The 17,226-nt window shown below is 40.0% G+C and overlaps 3 protein-coding genes across 4 annotated transcripts in view; 1 reads left to right on the top strand and 2 right to left on the bottom strand.

The window, feature by feature from the left end:
* pdlim7 (PDZ and LIM domain 7) overlaps positions 1-9,020 on the bottom strand; it is a 31,627-nt gene extending 22,607 nt beyond the window's left edge. Inside the window, exons 1-2 of one of the 2 annotated variants that reach the window (XM_018675602.2) lie at positions 8,815-9,020; positions 6,225-6,323 (exon numbers count right to left, since the gene is read on the bottom strand). In XM_018675602.2, coding sequence (XP_018531118.1) covers positions 6,225-6,323; positions 8,815-8,844 — 129 coding nt within the window. In that variant the 5' untranslated portion in view covers positions 8,845-9,020. Of the gene's footprint in view, positions 1-6,224; positions 6,324-7,241; positions 7,404-8,814 lie in introns of those variants that run through there. The other variant, XM_051072214.1, reaches the window with a different exon arrangement.
* Positions 9,021-10,230: 1,210 nt separating this feature from the next.
* Positions 10,231-15,152, top strand: cltb (clathrin, light chain B). Its single transcript, XM_051072595.1, has 5 exons — positions 10,231-10,693; positions 11,375-11,421; positions 11,656-11,805; positions 11,896-12,092; positions 13,505-15,152. The coding sequence occupies exons 1-5, from the start codon at positions 10,531-10,533 to the stop codon at positions 13,674-13,676; spliced, it is 729 nt and encodes a 242-aa protein (XP_050928552.1). The 5' UTR covers positions 10,231-10,530; the 3' UTR covers positions 13,677-15,152.
* A 49-nt stretch (positions 15,153-15,201) lies between these two features.
* higd2a (HIG1 hypoxia inducible domain family, member 2A) lies at positions 15,202-16,651 on the bottom strand. Its single transcript, XM_018675603.2, has 2 exons — positions 16,425-16,651; positions 15,202-15,750 (listed from the first exon to the last, which is right to left on the bottom strand). Exons 1-2 carry the CDS (start codon positions 16,600-16,602, stop codon positions 15,584-15,586), a joined length of 345 nt encoding a protein of 114 aa, XP_018531119.1. The 5' UTR covers positions 16,603-16,651; the 3' UTR covers positions 15,202-15,583.
* Between the last annotated feature and the right edge of the window lie 575 nt (positions 16,652-17,226).

The raw sequence follows: 17,226 nt of genomic DNA, 5'->3' as shown, positions 1-17,226 counted from the left end.
AAAAATAGGGAGAAATGCATTCCTGAGAGGCAATCCAAGCTACACTTATTTTATAGCCAAGTTCAAACATCACTTTAATTGCCTTTGATTTGCACTCACTGAAAGCAATTAGAGGGGTTAGAAATAATTTCTCCAGTTTAGAAAGAACTTCAAAGAGTTTGAACAGCTTACACTGGAGAAAAACAACTATGACATGGACACATGTGACATATTCTGAAGAGGGGCACAGCCTGGCGTAATGCCACTGAGGCTCACTACAGAGAGCTGCAGCCTCATTTTTACTACTATGCTGGCTAGTAAAACTTGAGCACCTCGTCATTTTACGAAAATACAACAATTATTTTGTTAGCTTTAAACGACAACATGTCTCATTAGTTTAAGCCACAGAAGCGCTGTCAAAGCCTCTAGGGAGCTGTAGTTGTTAAATGCTAACACAATAAACAGTCTTTAATCTTTGTTAAAATTAAGGAGGTGAAATATTACTACCCAGTACAGTGATAGATATCTATGCAACATAGAATATGGACAGAATTTATTTTATTTTTTTTTTTAAAGCTCTTCATGGGAGTTACATTTAGCAATAAAGGAATTAAAGGAAAACAATGAATAAAAACATAGTTGGAACAATGATCAAGATGTTTCCATACGAGGGGGACATAATGCAAATCAGTTTGTATGGAGTCACTAGATCTAAACCCACTGAACACATATGGGAGAATTTCAAGCAACGTGTTTGACAGTGATCTATGGCACTATCATCAAAAATAATAAATGAGGGAAAATCTTTTTAAAGAATGGTTTTATCTCCCCAGTGGAGTTTCAGAGACTTGGAAAATCTATGCAAAGGAGCAGTGAAGTTGTTCTGGAGGTTAATGGTGGCCTAACACTCACTTATATTTTACCAGTATTGTCAACCTGTAAGTGTAAGGGGAGAAAAAGATTAAAGAGGAGAACATATGAGGCCATAAAGACTGCAGATTGTATATGTACGTACATGTGTGTGTGTGAGATGAGTTACTGATGGACACAGACACCTGTGCTCCTGGCTCAGGTTCAGAGTGCAGCTGCTCCCTCACTTGAGAAGGCAGCAGTTAAAGTTGCTGTGCTCAGACCTTCGGTTGGTAGGGGGCGGACGGAAACCCTACACCCCCCCAGCAGTTTGTCAATACGTCGAAGGACAGTGGAAAACATGTTCTTGAATGCAATGCAATGCACTGCACTGTGCCTCACAACAACCAGGGATCTAACATGTTGGTGCAGCCGTGATGTACGATAACATCATGTAGCAGCGATAACACAATGATGGCATTTTGATATGGTCAGCGCCCCTGATGCACATAACAAACGAGAAGCAGGCTCATCTTGTCATAAATTATTTTGTGCAAATATGACTGGAGCTCATCTCACACCAATGGTATGACATTTGTACGACTAAAGGTATTCACAACTACGGGATTAGCTCAGTAGCCTGTTTCAAAGCTTTTTGGCAGAGCACAGAGCTGATCTGGTGAGCTATCATATTTCAAAGAATTAACCAACCTTTCAAAATCCAACATCTTGAATTCACTTCTGAAGTGCTTCCCTTGACTGACCCTACAGGTGAGCCAGGGCCTCATACTTGCTCTCAGCTGGCTACTCTTGTTTTGGGTTGAACTAATAATGCCCTAAAGTTTATCTACAGCTGTGGATATACTGGCCATGTAACTCTGCACCAGCTCAATTTTATTCTTTCCACAGCTATTTGGGGGCCGAGAGACAGTCTGTCCTTACATCACTCACACAGCACAGCTGATGCAAAGCCATAAATATCCCTCTGAGAAATGGAAAACCAAACCTGCAAGTATGTGGTCGCCCCGTAATGACTGCAGTGGAACACCTAGCACTAACTCACCTTAAAACACTGCTGCACTGATCACAACATAAGACATTCACATCCAATGAGCCACAGAAGAAATGCCCCCTGCGGGCAATCTATCACCAAAGTACTGAATTATTAATCCACCCCCTCTAACAAGGCCTCTTTTTCCTGAGTTTGTGTGTGTGAGTTGGGGGTGGGGTGTTTAAAAGTATACCAGTGATAAAGCAACAGATGGCCTACAAGTCAGAGACACACACTGAGACACACAAATACAAGACTGGATGACACATCCAGCTGTGGTGGTGGAGAGACATCCACATATCTCCCCACTCGCTTATTGACATGACATCATCTGTAATTTCCTCCCAACATTTGATTTCAGTGGCGTGGCATGTGTTTGTCGATGGAAACCAGATGGTGCTCAGGAAGCTTGGTTATAGTATCATAATGTTTATGGAATCACAGTGGCACGAGATCTGGGGCAGATATATGGAGAAACTCCTCAAAGGAGTTTCAGGGCTGCCCCAGACTGCGGCAGACTCAACTGAAACAGCAATGAAACAGCGTTATGATGACATCTTGCTTCCTAAATTTTATGCCTTTCCTGTTTAAACAGGATGTTGCTGCAAACATGTGGAGGAGAGAGATATAATTTTACTTAAGAAAAGGGTAAAGGGAGTGTGGGCAGTTTCTGGAGGCTGGATCAAACTCGCAACAACTCAACTGACTGCCTCAAGATTATCAGAGGTCAGCTTTCATATGCTCGTATGGCTGAGGGCTGACTGGATGTTTACCCTATGTTTGACCCATCTGAGATGACTGCAAGAGGATAATCATTTCGCAGACATTCAACTATAGTTCTATAAACTAGTACTACCATGATCACAGAAATACACAGAATTACAACTAACACATAAAGTTACTTAAAGCTTGAGTTTTTTTGATAATTACTTGGTTAAAGGGACACTTTGCTGATGATTTTACACATGAAGATCTGTTTACATTTCATGGGTAGTCCTACTTATTTTCTGAAAAAACAAAACAAAACAAAACAGAGAACTTTGTCAAGTCTGAAAAAATAACCCTGATAATGTTATCAAATTATCTCAGCTAAGGTTTTGAAACTACAAATTCAAAACAAAAAGCTTGAGATGCAAACTGAAGGCATGGGAAAGACGTGGTCTTTTACCAGGGAGGGAGGGTGTGGCAGAAAGTCAAGCTGCGTTATGGGAAATGTAGGATCCAGTGTTTTAGAGCTCAAGTCTTACTACTTAGGACCAGAAGTGATGATATCTCAGCCACAACACCACAGAAATGCAATGCTAAGTTGCAGGAGTGCCCCTTTAAACAAAACTTAAATGCCAGTGACGATAAACTCCCAATCCTAATAGAAATGTCTATTCACCAGAGCAAAGCAGCATCTGGTCCATGTTCAAACAAGGTAGAGATGGTGCTTGTGAAGCACTGTGTATTTACATGCATGGCTGTGACCACTCTCATTGTGTCAGTTTGAAAGACATATAATGACATTAAAATTAAACAGAGAAACTAACTGCTTTTTTTGTATTTTTCTTTCTCCTTAATGGGATGCTAAAGGGTCAAGGGTACTTAACAGGTTAAACATTTTTAAACATCTACTAAAAGTAAAATGAATAAAAGAAAATAGCTTTTTTACCTAAAGAGTTGGACATTGATACTACAAAAGGTCAAATAAAAGTTATCAACATATTTTTTCAGTTGATAAATGGGTGTATCCATGTTATGCTAGGTCAAAAAGTTATTTTTCCTTTCTCAGTGACTTAACAGTTTGTCTTGGCATGGCCTCCGTTCCTCTGATCTCACTGGAAAAGTATTCTAGTGGGACTGGGGGAGTCCATCATATGGATGAGAAAAGTGAGTGCTGAAGACATATTAGACACACAGAGGAGACAAGAGGATTGTCTGTTGGCAGCGACAGGGTGGATACAAGAAAAATCTCAGGAATGCTGAGAAAGCATGGCTTTCCAGGCTCGCAGACAGAGGAGGAAGGAAACATGCGCATTTTAGTCCATAGTCCATAGAAACCCATCTACTAACTCTCACACACGCACACACACACACACGCATACACATTCAAGGTAACAAATTGCAGACCCACAATTGTCCAAATCAATACAAGATGATCAAAATCTCCTTTTACAAGGTTAATGATTAAATATGAAGTTATTGATAGTGTCACAATCTCCCAGAGTAAGACCAAAGTCAAATTTACTAAATAACAATGAGCACTAAATAAATCAAATCTCACGCAATACTAATTGTCATCTAAAAACACTTCAATGCATTGATCTTTCAGCAGTTATCACTTGTGATCTTTTTGCCTCACAGCGTTTTACTGAAGCTTTTGTCCTGTCACTCCACATGTTCTTCACTGTGAAATCGCTTTTAGCTGACTGTCTGGGTTGAGATACTTATCTCATCAGCTACAAGCCAGTAAAGCAAGACCACCTACTAAATTCATCCAGTGAAAGCCCAGTGAGTGCAGGCCTGACTTTTCTTCCTGTTACTGAGGGGATACTGTATATCTTTTGAGGTTTATATCCCCTTGTTGGGCTGTTTTCATCCTCTGCGTCTGTGTGATTCATTGTCCAGTCTTTTATGACAATGGCGAGGAGGGACAACAGTTCCTGAGAGGTGAAGAGAGAAAACCTGTCACATCTTTATAACTCCTGCACCCTGAGGCGTGCAGGGACTGCTAGAGCAAGCCACAAAGATATTAGCCACTAACCAGCTGTTAAGGCACAAATCATAGAAATACTGTTGTTGTTTTTGGGGGGTTTGTTTGTCTTTTCAGATTGGGAGTGATTATCAATCTTACACCAAACTGCTTAGACTAACCTGGGTCTAACAAAATTTATAAAGAGGCTGGTGGAGAATGGATTTGCACTAGTGTAAATGTAAGCCATATTTCTCTCAGTGACTGAAATAAAAATCAGCACATGTAATGTACCTCGATTGTAGAAAAACCGGCCTCCTGCACCGGATGATTATTCAAGATAATTCAACAACAGCTACTGACTCACCCACTGACATGCAACCCACTGTACACCTTGCCCGTCTAGACTGAAATTCCTGTAAGTCAACTTCTATATATCCCACCAGAAATCCCTGTTTTGTTTTGGGCCATTCGTCAAATGAGGTTTTAACATCTGTTTGGTCTTTTATGGGTAGAAGAAAATGCTTCCTGTCATGAATCCAAGGGGAACATTGTGTTTCTGACTGCAGTGCCTGCCAGAGAGCAGAGCATATACAAGGCATGTACTGACAAGGCTGGTGATAACTGCTGCCCTCACCACAGGATTACACACACCTCAGCGCAATACTACTTACAACACACTGCACTACTCTGTACAAACTAATCAAAGTGAATCAAAGCACAAAGTAGTGCATCATTTGATTGCTGCTTTTCATCTTGATGTTCTATTAAAACTATGTGACTTTTTGGTAACAACAAAGAAATAAAGAACAGAGAGCACTGGTAAAGCACAATATTTATCACACAGTGTTAATCAAGTGTGTGAAAGACAGAGTATGTGGGATGACCTTGTCGGGCTAAGACCAAGACTAACCCATATATAATTACCTATTAACACCCAATTATCTTTGAAATAGGAAACTGCACATATTTAACGGAAGTGATGAATTAATAAATATAAATCAGTCTAACATTTATAGATCACTCCAGCCTCTAAGGTAGCAATATAACAATGCCAATGGAGAATGACTGCATAATAAAATGCCAGATCTATGTGCGCAATAGCTGGCAGCGATGTTGGAATGATTTTATGTGTGCGCATGCGTGTGTGTGACTGCAAGTGTAAGACCGTGTGTTCGTCAGGCAAAGCAGCACTGCACTTATAAGGCCTGGAAAGTGGTTGCTGCTTTCTTCAATAGCAACAGCAGTTTATAGAGTATTTCAAATTTTAGTCCAGTGAAGAAGTAATGACCTAACATGGAGATTATACAGCACTGCGAGACAAATGACAGCATCGCATCCTTGTGACCAGTGAATGCTGTGTATGCAGAGGTGCTACATGTTAAGACTGGCCTTTGCACCATAAAATGGGAGTGATATGAAAATGAACACCACAGTCTGCAGATGAAATCCTTTACCATGCAAATCTAACAAATGATGAAATGCATACGCTCAGATGGGGTCATTAGGTGGTGACTTGTATTGAACACTCTGAACAGGCTCTTGTGAACATGCCAAGGCTTTTACATAGAAGCTTGTAGGAAGATAAATGACTTTACAGAAAGATCTTCAAAGCAAAGACCACAGATGCAGAGAGGTACAAATTGACTCCAATGACAAACAGTTTCTTACCCTGGACACGGTGAGGGGCATGCTGAAGTCCTTGCCACCCTGCAGCCTGAAGCCCCACGGCGCTGGGCCGCTGAGGGTTACGGAGTATACGTTCATAGCCTTGAGGAAGAGAGAGGGGGAAACGGTGTCTTAATTAGGCCGAAAAGCCCGGAAAAGGTTTCCAAGGCCAAACATCCTTTTGTTCATCCAAGCAGCCAAGCTGCTGGTTGTCTGCATTCACCTCCAACATAAACACACACGTTCCACACAGAAACTGACTGAGTACATGAGGTTAATGAAAAAGTTCTGTTAATAATCATATCGAATTAATTAGTTAAATGTGTCTTTTGGTCGAAAAAAATAAATTTCACTCTGAATTTGGATAATTGCATGGTTTATAAGTCAGTAAATACTAGCTGTGCAGCTGAGACACAACATTCTAACATTTATCAACACACAAACAGGGTGTCATCTCTTGCGTCATAACGTGAGAGGAGTATTTACACAGAGGCACAGCTTAGAGTGTACCAAACTATACTACCATGCAAATGAGAACCATAGAAAACATGAGCATCATAAATCACCTGGACAATAAGACAGCAGTGACATTCAACAATCATCTTCTTTCCTTCAGGCAACTCATCGTATTCAATTCATAATTCAGTCATTAAACTGAGTTATAATCAAACACAAGCGCACTTTCCCAAAGCATGCAAACTTGATTTTTTAAAATATTTTGCATACTTATTTCAGCTGTGAAACCATGAAAACAGTGTAAAACAAATGTCACCAGAGCTGCTTATTGACAGTGGATGGCATGGCACTAAATAACCAGGTAATTTTAAGAACCAAAAGCAACTTGAGACGCAGGGCTATGTCATTTGCTCTTACTTGCTCTTACAGCTGTACCACTGACCTCTGTACCTTCACCCTCACTCTTGCCCTCGCTCCCCCCCAATCTCTCAACCCTGCCAGGTGTCATTGCCCTTCACGACGCACACAGCTAGCTAGCCAAGAGGCCACCACAGAAAAACCTACCTTGTCCTAAAGGGCTGGCCGCTAGCCCAAACCTGGGAGAAAGCTAGAGAGTCAGTAAGCTAGGGCAAGCAGATTCTCTCTCTGTTGGCAAACCCTACCCCCCGACACTGTCTGTGACACAGGCAAGCCCTAGCCTCTCCTCACTCCTCAGAGGCTATATAAGGAATGTAAAACTACACCAAACTATTTCAGCCCAACACCCACATGAGTCACAGAGGGAGAGGGGGGTAGAGGAGGACGGAGAGAAGTAACGTCAACTACCCCTATATTCTGGCAAAAGCCTACTGCATAAAAGTCAGTGGATTTTTTTTTTTTTAAGTGCATTTGAGAAGCAGCAGACAGCCACAACTTAAGTGAAGCCTACAGACCTCTACATTCCTTCTGGAGGGCATGAAACACAGTACAACTGAACCAGCAATTATATTATATTAACATCAAGTTCTTAAAGCAACAGAGGAACTCGTGTACAGGGAAAGTGTAAACTAAGACAGGGGTGTGGTTATAACTTATATATTTAAAAAAAAAAAAAAAAAAAAAAAAAAAACAGGTTCCTGTCTAAAATACAATAAAGCAGCCAGCCAAGCACCCAAAATAATCCCATCCATAAAACTTGCAAATCTGCTAATTTAATGTGATCTCTTTAAAGTACTTTTATTTCTTTTCGCTTTTTATTGTCAGAGCACTTTTGCAAACACTTTCTAGATCATATAAACAGTAAATTAGTTTACTGTCACTTTTCTCACATTATACCTCCAATAGAGAAGTCCGGGAGACAAGAAAAACAATTACGAGACAGACTGCCTGAGACAATAAATGGAAAAACTCACAGCAGCAACAGGTAATGGAGGTCAGATTCCACTTGTGATAATAGTTAGTGGTAATATTAGTCGGTCTGAACAGATTATAATGAGACAGTGGAGGTAACAGCATGAGTGGATGCATTTCTGTGAATCAAAAATACTGTTACTATTAACTCGGTTGAAAAATCGTTTAATCGATTAAACCAATAAATATGCTCAGTGGTCAGTGATAAGGTTACTCATTGAAGTGACGTTGTCCCTGTTTATGGTATTGCTATTTATAATCTCCTATGGTGTCTCTACACGATTTCTATAGGAACTTATACCTCCAATGGGAGTGCTGAATATCTTCAAATACACGGAATTACACGCTTATTTCTTTTTTGGCTAACATGCTACACAATTATGAGCTTATGGGGTTTACTTTTAAATGATTTCAATGTGTCCAAGACAATAATTTGAAACAGGTAATTAAAGGTTTCTCTGGGAACACTGAAGACTGGTACAGCAACGCAGACTTTGACATTTTTACACTCACAATAGAGGAGGAAGCAGGGACAAGGGACAAGAAAACTGAACAAACTCTCGGCTCTACCAAAGTAGTTTGCACCGCTTCAGCCCGATATGGGTTCAGAGTAGCCCAGCCAAAACCATAATCTGCACACAACACAGCCCATTCAATATCTCAGGCTGTGAAAAAAGTTGGCTTTAAAAAGTTACACAACGCACAAAGGAATGCATTCAAGATGTTTGAAGAAAATGAATTAGCTTACCTCCTGTCCCTCCTTCTGTTCGCCAGACATCACGAGTCAGTCTACCGGATAAGAAAGTCAATCGGTAAGCAGGCTAACTTTCGGACTTCCTTAAAGCGGACGTCAGGAAGCCACCGTGGATCCCCTTGGTGAACAGCGGGATCATTCCCTCAAATTCTTTTTAGCAGGACTCGTCTGAAACGTCAGAAGTCACATGGGCCGCTGCTTCATTTCATACTCCGGCTATAAAACCAGAGGAGGCCGTGCTTTACATCTCAGCTGTTAAATCATCCACTGCTCGTCTGTGGCAGTCACAATGACTGACAAAATAAAGAAAAGAAATTACGTTTTCTTTCTTTCTTTTTTTTTTTTTTTGGAAAGAAAAGCGGCAACACATCATAACACAAAGTAGCTAAACTAATAAATATTTTTCTACAACAATTTTAGTTTTAACAGAACATCAGTCTCAGTCAGGTCCCACAATCATAGCAGATATTAGTTAAAACTGATCAATAATTGGGCACGGGTGTGTGTAAAGCAATTGATATGACAAATTAGAGAGATGTTTTAAACTTTAGAGATAGCAAAAAAGAGAGACACCAATATGCCAACATAACACAATAAAATTCAACAGCACCACAAGCCAAACCCTACCTTAAAGTTGGATCTATACACTTCAAGTGGTCTCAGACTCTTGGACCCCACTCTTTGTACACCTCCTTAATATCAGTGAGAAATATAGATACTAACTTTAATAGATACATACATATGATACATTTTAATCCACCATCTGACAGCTAGTTACTGTTACAGAGCATATAATGAGTTTTAAAAATGGTTGCATTGTTATGGACTAAACTTAAGTTTGTACTTAATAAGTTGTACAAAACAGCTCCAACCACTACCAGCTATATTGCCAAATTGGTAAGTAACACTCATCTAATACAGTTTTGATGCTTATGTTCATGTTGCTAATAATTTTACTAAGGTATGATTTTGGATGCACGACTCTTATTTGTAATGGAGTATTTTTACTCTGTGTTATGGCAACTTTTATTTAGGTAAAGGTCTGAATACATCTTTACTGTTGACAGACAGGCTAAAGATATATAATGAATTTTATCAAGTAAAAGTGGTTCTTACTTTCTGCTCTGTAAGAAAAATACAAAAATATATTTTTATTTCAATCAATTACTTTTTACTCTTTAAAAAAGAAACTTACTTCAATTGTTTGCTGAGCTGCATTTCATGAATATGTGCTATTGTGTTATCAGTAGTAGCTAGTAGAAGTAGAAGTAGTGGTAGCACAAGATGAAACTCACTTTGAAAATCACTTTTAGATGTTGCTGTAGTAAGACTTTTGATCAAATACATCTCAGTGCTTACTGATAAGAGAGATACAGCAGAGGACCAGCAGATGGAGACACACTGCAACAAAAGGGAAATGGTACCCTCAGGGTGCTGCCCTGCTTCATCATCACCGCTGTGGCTGAACAAGTGAAGAAATCATGAATCATCAGTGAAGGCCTGAAGTCGAAGATTAGATTGTATATTACAGATCATTTACTTGCTGGTGCTGTTGCCCACAGTAGTCTGTTTGGAATAGCGAATATTGGTGTAAAACATTTAAGTTGTTTAAATTTACGTTGCAAAGCTGGTGGCCTGATTTCTGGAGCTTTGACATTAGCTAGCTAAACCTACCAGGCTCAGTAAAACTTGTAAACACTTTTGTGAAAAATGGCTGACAACGGAGCCCACCAGGCTGAAGAGGACCCAGCCGCAGCTTTCCTGGCTCAACAGGAGAGTGAGATAGCAGGGATAGAGAACGACGGCGAAGGGTTTGGGGCGCTGGAGGGAGCGGACAGCCACCAGCCGACTGAGGCGCAGTCGGCCAACTATGGCAAGTTTGTGACTGAGCTAACGTCAGCTTCAGCTAGCAAGAAAAGCAGCTAACTAAAGCTGGCTAATGTGCCTACCGGTACTTGGACTGTACTGGTGGGAGTTAGAGAACAATAACCCTATCTCTATATGTTAGCAACAGCATCACTAATTGATACAGTCATGTAGCACAGCCAATCTACACTGTCTAATCTGCTCTTTTACAGTTAAACTAATGCAACGTTAGCCTTGCTGTTAGCTAGCGTAGCTGACGGCAGTGCGTTTGTTTGCACGCACGTTAGTAAACGTTAGTGAAGCACACCATCCTGACGTTGTAACCGTAGAGATTTCAAACTATGTAACTATCATCTTAACAAGACTGACTACAACCACAGTAATGTTTAGCACACAGTGTTTAACTTTAGTAGTAGTTAATGGGCTAAATGACACTGGCTAGCTGTTAACACTTTACCGGAATATCCTGTCTTGTTAACTGACAAAGCTACACGCATCACATCAGTGCCCAAACAGGTGCTGCTGCATTTCTGAAGCTGTAACGTTTAAGATAAAGCAACACTGACAAAGGCTTGTGTTAAGACTAAGTCAGCCAACATAGGTTAGTCAGATGATGAGGAATACTAGTTAGCTGGAAAACTCCTTGTCCATCTTAACATTAAACTTTGTTTCCTTACCACAATGTTAGACGGTTTCGGGGACGAGTCTGCCACAGTGAATGGGGATATGTTTCAGGTGAGCTTAACCTGTTTGTTAAATCACAGTAAGTCTATCTGTGTGTGTGTGTGTGGTGTGTGTGTGTGTGTATGTTCAGATTTATTCAGAGCTCAATCTAGTAATGTCATTTACTTTATTCTATTATTCTCTTTATTTTTGTATGATCATCCTTGCATGTTATGTTGTGATGGATTTACCCATTATTTTTTTTAATTGTTAGTAATGGGGTACATATTTCATGTTTTCCTAAAGGAATCCAATGGCCCAACAGACAACTATGCAGCCATTGCCCAGGTGGATATTCAGAGACAGGAGCCAGAGAGTTTACGCAAGTGGAGGGAGGAGCAGAAGACACGCCTTGAAGCATTAGGTGAGCAAAGATATTTCATTGGGCTATTCATCGTATTTTAGGCACTTCCCGCTGTGCAGCTGTAATGAGTCACTGCGATTTTGTCCTTTTGTTATGTATCTTTGACCAAGGATAAGTAAGTATACCTCATTATGTCACACTTGCATCTAACAATATGGCACTTCTCTCCTCTGTTTTTCCTCTGTTCTCTGCTGTTACATCCTAAGACTCAGGCATCCAAGGCAGCAGAGGCAGAATGGAGAGAGAAAGCCAAAAAGGAGCTAGAGGACTGGCATGTGCACCAGAATGAACAGATGGAAAAGAACAAGGCCAACAACAGGTTAGCATCTGACATGCCCCTTGTTAACATGCAGGAAAGTAACAGTTGGTTTATCATTATGATGTGATGAGGCTGTGATCACCACATGAACACATTCTACTCAGTTTAACACCTCCAAGTGTTGTATTGACAGATTGCATTTTTTCTCAGTAGAAATAATTCAAAATTTAGTTTTTACTGCACATGTCAAGTCAGATGCACTGTGTACCTACAGAACCACTATGTGAATAAGAATCATATTAGGTGTGACTTTTGTAAACTGAATATCTAATGAGTGATGTAGACACTTGAAGCATTTGTGTTCGACCTTGCGCACCAACAGAGAAAATGTTGGAGTGATTCCTGTAGAAATGTTAAAGCATTGAAAATATTGCTGATCAAATTTGCTTATGTCCTGTATAAAGACAGTCTGTTCTCGACTTTAAGATTGTTCATTTACTCTGGTCTCAGTCAGTGTTCTACATTATTCTTGAAAAAAAATGCAGCATTTTCCTTTTTCTTGACCGAGCTAACCCGTTCTTCTCTCACACTTTCCAACAGACTCTGTCCAAGTCTGGCACGGTATCACTTTGTATCTGTGCTCTAGTTTTGGCCAGTTTCTTCCTCTGTGTCTGTGGAAGCACTGAGAGACAATCCTCTGATGAGACATTAGTCTAGAACTCTGTGTCCGGTCAAAAATGTCTGGAAAACAAAACAGGAAGCTTGCTAGCTTGAAGGAATGCAAACAGCAGAAAGCAAATGTCACAGTCCTCATCCATGCGAACACCAAAGTATGTGCAATAGTGAATTACAGTAGTGCAGACTGTAATTAGTCTCAGACCAGTTTAAACTTTAAGCATTTTCATTTGCACCTCATAGGAACTGTTTCTCAGTCGCTTACATAATCATTTTAATGCGGACCCTAACTTTTCTCTGCCTGTTGTTTGACACTGAAACTGTTCTCCTTTCTCCTTCTTTTTCCTGCTTTCTTGGCCTTGCCTGCGTACTAGGATTGCTGACAAGGCTTTCTACAAACAGCCCAACTCTGATGTTATAGGCTTTGTGTAGGTTTAGAATTCTTATGCTTTTTAATGTTGTATGCCCTACCCCATAAATTACCGCTAGTTGATTTTCACCTGATGCATGCCCCAAGACTAAAATTACCAGTCTGTTTTTAATGTGGTATTTCTTGCATTTTTATTATTTGATTGCTACACAGGCCATAGGCTCTAATACATATTAAGTATGTCTTCAACAAAGTGTATGATTGGTTTAAAGAAATGCATGAACAGGTGCTTATTCATGTGATTGATCTTTGTGGTTGAGCACCATGTTTGGCTCAGACAGGGTTTGCTGTTGTGGAAACTGTTCTGAAATCCCTGCACTACTGCATCTCATTCATATCCTTCCCTGGTCTTCCCTCCCACCCGCAGAGCATCAGAGGAGGCTTTCCTGGCAGAGACCGACGGCGACAGCCCAGGATCTGAATGGGAGAGAGTAGCCCGTCTCTGTGACTTCAATCCCAAAACCAACAAACAGGCAAAGGATGTTTCTCGAATGCGTTCTGTCCTCATCTCCCTCAAACAGACCCCTCTAGTTCGCTAGAGTTCGCCTTGTCGGTTTTAACCTCTCGTCACATCAGAAGAGTTTGTACGCCCTTTTCCATAAAATTCCTGGTATGTTTATAACCTTTGAAAAACTTCCCGCCTTTCTTTGATGCCTGAGATAATATACTTAACCTCACTCTCTTGTGAGAAGATGAAGGACTGCTCTATTGCTACGACATCCTTTAGCTGGTCAGTTTTATCACTGCTACATATAAGAAAATATTGTTACTGTAAGTTAAGCATTATCCCCCCCCCTTTAACTTATAACTTGTTATTGGGTCAACTTTATTGCATGCCTCTGCCAATATTTTGGATGCACAATTTTTAGTTGTTTTTATAAATTAGCATTATGGTCAATGTCAAACACTTACTTATTGAGCACTGTTACGGATTAGATTGTAACCACTTATGCCTCATTCTGAACACAAATTCTTCATTCACGTTTGTTGTATTATATCCCTACCGTATTTAAAGTAGCTTGCATATTTTTCTCTTTCACGTACATGAGCTTGTGGCCTTTTTAATCTCGCTCTTACTCCAGTTTTGAGTATTTAGCCTGGATGAATTTCCTCTTCAATTAGGCAAAATTTCAGGAAAAAAAAAAAAAAAAAAATCACAACCAAAGATTTCTGCCATCATCTTAAATTTTCAGAGTTCACACGATTAACGGCTTGTGCGATTTCTCATTTCACTGGTTTTCTCAGCAAACGTTTTATGCATCATTTTATGTTACACTAAAATGCATTCTATATTTTTAAAACAGCAATCAACAAGGTGTCAGTTTCAACAGTAATGTCTGCACATTGTTTCACATGTTGCCTATTTGGACATTATGAATACTGAAAAAGTGAATGTTAAAAGGGAACTGGAAAATAAAAACAGTGGAGTACGATCACCCTAAATTAATTTGTCCTTAAATATTTACCAAGAGTTAAGACTGTTGCCATTAAAATACCCTTGAGATTATCACTTAAATCCCAGTTTGTCCAGCCGATGTGTGAGGAGCTAAAATGATATACTCTCAGACACACACTCCTGAAGGCTGTGAGACTGGCATGATTGAGGGATTTATACACAATTTTTAGCACTCAGATGTGTTTGCAGGTACACAGCAGCTAATTCTGTGTCTAATCTTATCCTACAAAGGCATGATTCAGACTTATATTGTCACGATACAAGTGTCCCACCTAACTGGCCACCAAAATGCCTCTGCACAGGTAAAGTGATTTCACAAAGTGCTGTTCAGTTCCTAATACACCATCTGGAGCCCTCCCCACTCAGTGATTTCCATGTTATTAAAGTCAGAGTTTAAGGTGGACATTGAGACTGGGTCAGTCTTTGTCTGAATTTCTCCTCATTTCCATCTACTCACCCCAGCCATTAATATAAAAACTGTGTTCACAATAAACGTCCCTGGTGATTTTTTAAATAACTTGTTTAATAAAGGTTGTATAAGAAATTGATGTCCCCTGAATACCGTTGTGAGTGTCATGTTTTATCTCAAATACACACAGGACACCAGATTCCAAGTTAAGATTTATATGAGAGGACATGTAGGTGTAGATCATTTCAGTGACAACACATGGAACATTTAAAATGTAACCTTGAAGATCAAGAAGCAAGATTTTTTTATTTATTTATTAGCTCTTTGCCTCGGTTCTATTGTAGCACAATCAAAGAAAAATTCAGCTTGCGTTCTTAGTCTTTTTTTTGTTTTTGTTTTTTTTTTTTTTAACCACCATGAGCAAGTTTTCAAACAGCAATAAATAGTGTTGGCCGCTGAAAATGCTGTATTACTCATTCACAGTAAGATCAGTTCAATATCAAGTTAAATCTGCTCTGATTCCCAGCGGCACGGTGGTTAAGTTGAATTGGCGATGGCAGAGGTGTTGGATCAGTGAATCTTCACTGCTTGGATTTCAGAGCTGTGGTAAGGACACCAACCAAAAGGGCCACAACAGTGAAGCCTTGAGCGATGATACGTCCCCTCATGAACAGCTGGGACTGCTTGCTTTTCCCTTGTTGGAAGGTGCGAAGACCATACGTCAGCGCTCCTGCAGTTGCCAAACAACCTGAAGGACAAACAGCAAATCACATCTTATCACCAGGATGTAACAGAACAATAGTACAGGTACCGGACAGGTTGACTATGAGCATAGATAAGGTAAAAGTGGTGAGCACATGACTAATGTCACATACAACAGGAAGATGAAAGCTTTGATACAACAAAGGCGTACTACGACACTTCTTTACCAGGATCACACTTTTATAAATAAAAATAAATGATGACAGTGCAGCATGAGCTGTCAAGTCTTAACATTAAAGGGTAATTCACCTCCACTCAGTGTAATAGCTTACAGCACAGGTTTCAGAGATGGTTGAGAAAATAGTTCTTATGATTTGGATTGACTTCTTTTCACAGAATATATGAGAGGGTCAAACGACACAAAAACAAATCTAACTCGGCTTCGTCTAAAATTTGAGCAAGTCATCCATCAACACTCATGACAACAAAGTGACTGGCAGGGGACTGACAGGGGAATGCTGACAAATACACAGGTTGGCTGCTGTTGCCTAACATAGTTACTGCTTCCTACCACCCTCAGCTGAGAGTGGTAAATTTTCAAATGCCGTCGTACAGTAAGATATCACTGATTTGATCAAACAGCAGAATAAAGGACACGCTGTACCGTCTCGATGCTGCACTTGAGTAACTTCACGCTTCCCTGCGGCTTGTGTAACTCACCTATGGGGACGAATGGGTTCTCCTTGGTTTTTCTCGTTAATTTTTCTTTGAATGTCTCATCATGATTCCTCTGCAAAGCATCGAAGCCATCTATTATCGGCGGCCCAGTCATAGGTCCCGGCGGCGGTATTTTAGGCGTTTGTTGTTCTGGGACCGCTGGTGTCGCAGCTGTAGCCATACTGGTTACCTCTAAATACGAAACCCTGTGACCTGAGGAACTGAAGAAGTGCACTTCCGCTTACGCTTCACAATAAAAGTCCTGATACTTTAAATAATAATGAAAGCTGGGAGTGTCCTTGGCATTACTGTGTATCTCCTCCTGGCGTCTGTTGCCTGCTATGAATACACTGTGCACAACACACACAATAATGGCGATGTAATGTCTAATATATGTTTTCAAATGTGTTGATTTGTGTGGACTGTGATGCTTATTGCATGTTTTGTTTAAAAACATACATACATATCCATTTGGCCCCTGACCCCAGGAAGACTAGCTGTGATCTAGGGCATTGCTAACGGGGATCCTAACAAATTATAAAACAATAACAAAAACAATAAAAGCAAACACTACTCAAATACACTAGTTTAAAGCATTAAAGTGAAGTACTCTATAAAACAAATTTTCTACATTACAATCCCAAAATATAAGAACTTAAATATAGTGTTAGACACTATACTTCTGTGGTAACTGTCCCAAATATAAGAACTACCTAAATTCTGAATATAACATAGCCCTACTACCCCTCTGTCCAGTCAGCATTTTCCTCCATGGTACCTTCAGTGAATGCAGTAGTAAAATAAA

Source organism: Lates calcarifer, linkage group LG8 (assembly GCF_001640805.2).
Source record: "Lates calcarifer isolate ASB-BC8 linkage group LG8, TLL_Latcal_v3, whole genome shotgun sequence".
In the NCBI taxonomy this organism is placed as follows: domain Eukaryota; kingdom Metazoa; phylum Chordata; class Actinopteri; family Centropomidae; genus Lates; species Lates calcarifer.
The sequence above is the reverse complement of the archived record's forward strand: the minus strand, read 5'-3'. Positions and strand labels throughout refer to the sequence as shown.

Excerpts from the sequence above, each read along its gene's own strand:
- cltb (XM_051072595.1), top strand. The coding sequence starts at position 10,531 with ATGGCTGACAACGGAGCCCACCAGGCTGAAGAGGACCCAGCCGCAGCT. Across the intron at positions 10,694-11,374 it reads GGCGCAGTCGGCCAACTATG|ACGGTTTCGGGGACGAGTCT; the intron begins GCAAGTTTGTGA and ends CCACAATGTTAG. Across the intron at positions 11,806-11,895 it reads ATTTCATTGGGCTATTCATC|TACCTCATTATGTCACACTT; the intron begins GTATTTTAGGCA and ends GATAAGTAAGTA.
- higd2a (XM_018675603.2), bottom strand. The coding sequence starts at position 16,602 with ATGGCTACAGCTGCGACACCAGCGGTCCCAGAACAACAAACGCCTAAA. Across the intron at positions 15,751-16,424 it reads GAACCCATTCGTCCCCATAG|GTTGTTTGGCAACTGCAGGA; the intron begins GTGAGTTACACA and ends TTTGTCCTTCAG.